At 48.7% G+C, this 3,385-nt stretch overlaps 1 protein-coding gene across 1 annotated transcript; it reads right to left on the bottom strand.

Annotated features, from left to right (window-relative positions):
* Positions 1-203: 203 nt before the first annotated feature.
* Positions 204-763, bottom strand: LOC130457568 (HIG1 domain family member 1A, mitochondrial-like). Its single transcript, XM_056819928.1, has one exon. It carries the CDS (start codon positions 636-638, stop codon positions 324-326), a length of 315 nt encoding a protein of 104 aa, XP_056675906.1. The 5' UTR covers positions 639-763; the 3' UTR covers positions 204-323.
* Positions 764-3,385: the final 2,622 nt, after the last annotated feature.

Here is a 3,385-nt window from a genome sequence, read left to right as displayed (position 1 = left end):
TATATCCCCAAATATGCCGCATCTTAAAGCAATAGGGTCTACTTGAATCCTGGAGCCTTCCTTTTTTAAGATTTGGGAACCCGGATGTAATATATCATCCAAGGAAGTTTCAGTGACCAGTTCCTTCCGCACTAACTTAGCTCTCCTAATAAACTCTTTGGATAGAATGCTTTGCATTACTTGGGAAACAGTAAAATCTCCATGAAAACAAATCCCATCTTGCAAACCTCATGATTGTGCCTGACATGTGCTGCTTTCTAGAACCGCACGCCCCTACACGATTTTTAAACCCAGATAACCCCAGTGTGAGGTCTCCAGCTCTATCAGACATCAGCAGCACGAAGACAGCATCTTTCTTCCCAAGGTTTGGGTTTGGCCCAGTATTGCCGAAACATAGAATACAACATGGCAACAGTCATTGCTCCTACGACAAAGCCTTGAGCTCCCACACGCATGAGAATCAGGTGCACAGCCATTTTAGTAATCCCTCTGCACTTCAGTCTGTGTAATCCAGATGCAACAATAGCTGCAAAACCTGCTATTCCAATTGGGACAAATGATGCCTCCTTCACTTTTGGGGCAAGCTTCGATCCTGAAGTCTCATAAGTAGAAAGAGAAACATCACTATCTGATGGCATAGTAGTTGGTTGAAGTACGAGCAGCCACTGTCTTTTGCTTCCTTCCCAACTTCCCCAACCTGCATCATCCAGAAATGATCAGCCAACCAGACCTTTGCAATGGCGTGGGGAGACCTTTTGTATCATGTTGGGTGGAGTTTCTTGTTTCGGTTCTATTTTTTAAGCCTGCTCTGGATTTTTAAAAAAACATTGATGCTGTCTTTTGTCTTAATATTAGAGTCATTTCCTGACCCACCCATCAGACTGAAACGGTCCCCATGATAAGGAAAAAGAGCTAAGCTAAGTGGAAAAACAGGATGATGATGATGATGATGGGGTGTGTGTAAAGATGTTGTAGCACTTTATCTCACGATTTATCCCTCTAAAGCAGGGCTTCCTAACTTGAACCTCTTGGACCCATCAGGGAGACCAGGAATAAGTTTCAGAGGGTTTGTGAACTTGGGGGAGGGGGGGGATGACCAGCCTCTAATTGAAATTTAGCATTGAACGTGGGCAACAGATTGAGAAGGGTCTTTCCCAGACTGCTTCCCAAAAGGGGCAAGAACCCCTGCTCTAGAGTTTGACTGGGGCCTCAGAGGCCATCTAATCCAATCTCTCATTTTGCACTTGAGGAAACTGAGGCCCAGGAATATGGAAAGGCTTGCTCAAGAGCACACAAGTACTAAATAAGAGCCAGGGTTGGGAGGTGGACCCCAGCCCTTGCCCTCCCATTTCTTTTTCAGTTTTACTATGCTGTACTCATGCTCTCCGTTTGCAGTTACAAAATCAACATCAGGAGTTATGGACAATTGAATGGAAATCAGTACAAATCTAGAAGTTACGTTTGGGCTCTAGCCACAGATTTCTAAAAGCTTTCTGAATCATCAGAACAGTCAGTGTTCTTTCAGTATAGCTGTGAGGGTCGCTAACATCCTCGGAGGCTTTACTCTACGCACACTTCTTTCAAGGGCAAATTTCTAGAGATTTGGCTGGTTAGCTGATGCTGGGGCCAAAAACCATGGTGACACTCTTCGTTTGTATCAGTGAAGTGTGCAGTTCCATGTTTTTGTAGGTAAGTGATGGCGGAGGATGATGAACCGAGTCACAGTTTGGACACCCAATTCTCATGTTCTCCAAGGCCTCCACAACAGAGACAGCCACTCTAGTTATTATCCCAGGCTCTGGGCTTCATGCTTCAAAGGGGCCTTTGATTCTTCCCTTTAACTCAGCCCTCCCATCCATCCTTTTGCCAACTCCCATTGCTCCCCTCTTCTCCATTTTCCCTGCTGCCATCTTGGCTCAGATCTTCATCCCCTCCCATCTGGACTATTAGATTAGCCTCCTTCTTGGTCTTCCTGCCTCCACTATCTCCTCTGTTAGCTTCGTCCTTTACATGGCCGGTGAGTTCACTTTAGTTTGGGGCTGATGACATCACTCATGGTCACATCAACTCAAAAACCTTCAGCGGTTTTCTTCAGCCTGACATTTGCGAGCTCCTCCTCTGATAGAAACTGACTTTAGGAACCTTATTTCACGCGACTCTTCTTTATACACTCGGTGCTCGTCTGCTTTGTACGTCTAAATGGAGCAGATTCCCTTCGTCTCACCTGGCCTGTTGAAAATTGTCCTTTCCTCCAAGTCTCGCCCCTCCCCAACCCTCCACCCCCGCCCCGGTAAATGCCTCCTCTCTCTGCAGCCTTGCCTACTTCCTCCCGTTAGAGAACAGGATGCACCTCCAGCGTCCCAGAGAAGACTCGGACTCGCTTTCAGACTTTCTCACACCATGTTGACCTTTCCTGCGTCCCAAGTCACAGTCCGAATCGTGGTTCTTTGTGCTCGTGTCTTTTCTCCTCTGTTAGACGATAAGTAAATAAGGGCAAAGAATGCGTCATTGCTCATCCTTGTGGCTTCGGGGTCTAGTACGATGTCTTGCATGCGGTGGAGACGCAGTAAATTTCTGTTGAGTTGAAGTCCTGAAGGCAAGACAGCGCACCAGAGTAGAACGAGCGCCCTGCTAGAAGCTATTAGCTCGTGTCTTCAGAGGAGTCCGCAGCTTCCTGGCAAAGCTGAGATTTGACCCCATGTCTCGCGTCTCCAGATTCATACTGTGCTGCCCTGCCCCTTCTGTAGTGACTGCATGGCCAGAGGTGGGGAGAAATGGGTCATGGCTCCAGCTCTTTCTTTTCAGTTGGACATGCTGTGAGACTGTGCTCCACAGTCCGTGCTCCCTGAGAGTGAGCTCCCCTTCGTGTCTGCTTCTCGGAGAGCCAGGCTTACTCTCACACTGCCAACATCACCCCCTGAGCTCCTGTGGCCCCTTGAAGTGCAGATGCTGCAGGTGAGTCAGCCTCCATTTCAGGCCCTGGTAGAGCATCTCCCAACCCTGTGACAAGCTGGGTCGTCCTAATGGAGCACGTTGGCCTTCCCTGGGACAGTCCGAGCGCTGGGCCCTGACAACCGGGCGGAATTCACGGAGGGGACAGAGTGGTCTTTGCGAGACCAGGAGACGCAATAAGATGAATGAGTTTTAGTATCTTCTCTTCCAGGGTCTGTGATTTCAGCGTGTGGTTACTGCCTCTCCCAAGGGAGATTGTCCCCCTCTACAGTTTAGTGGGTGACCTTCCAGGTCTGCTGTGACTGAAAATACTCAGGGGCACTCAGGGCTAATATGGGGATGAACCACTGAGCTTAGCTGGGCCGGCCTCAGATGGCGCCCATTCGAGGGTCTGTACACGAAGCTTGCTTGAGTCCAGCAGAGCGTGGACTCC

Source organism: Monodelphis domestica, chromosome 2, assembly GCF_027887165.1.
Source record: "Monodelphis domestica isolate mMonDom1 chromosome 2, mMonDom1.pri, whole genome shotgun sequence".
NCBI classification, from domain to species: domain Eukaryota; kingdom Metazoa; phylum Chordata; class Mammalia; order Didelphimorphia; family Didelphidae; genus Monodelphis; species Monodelphis domestica.
This window is presented reverse-complemented; position numbering and strand designations above follow the sequence as displayed.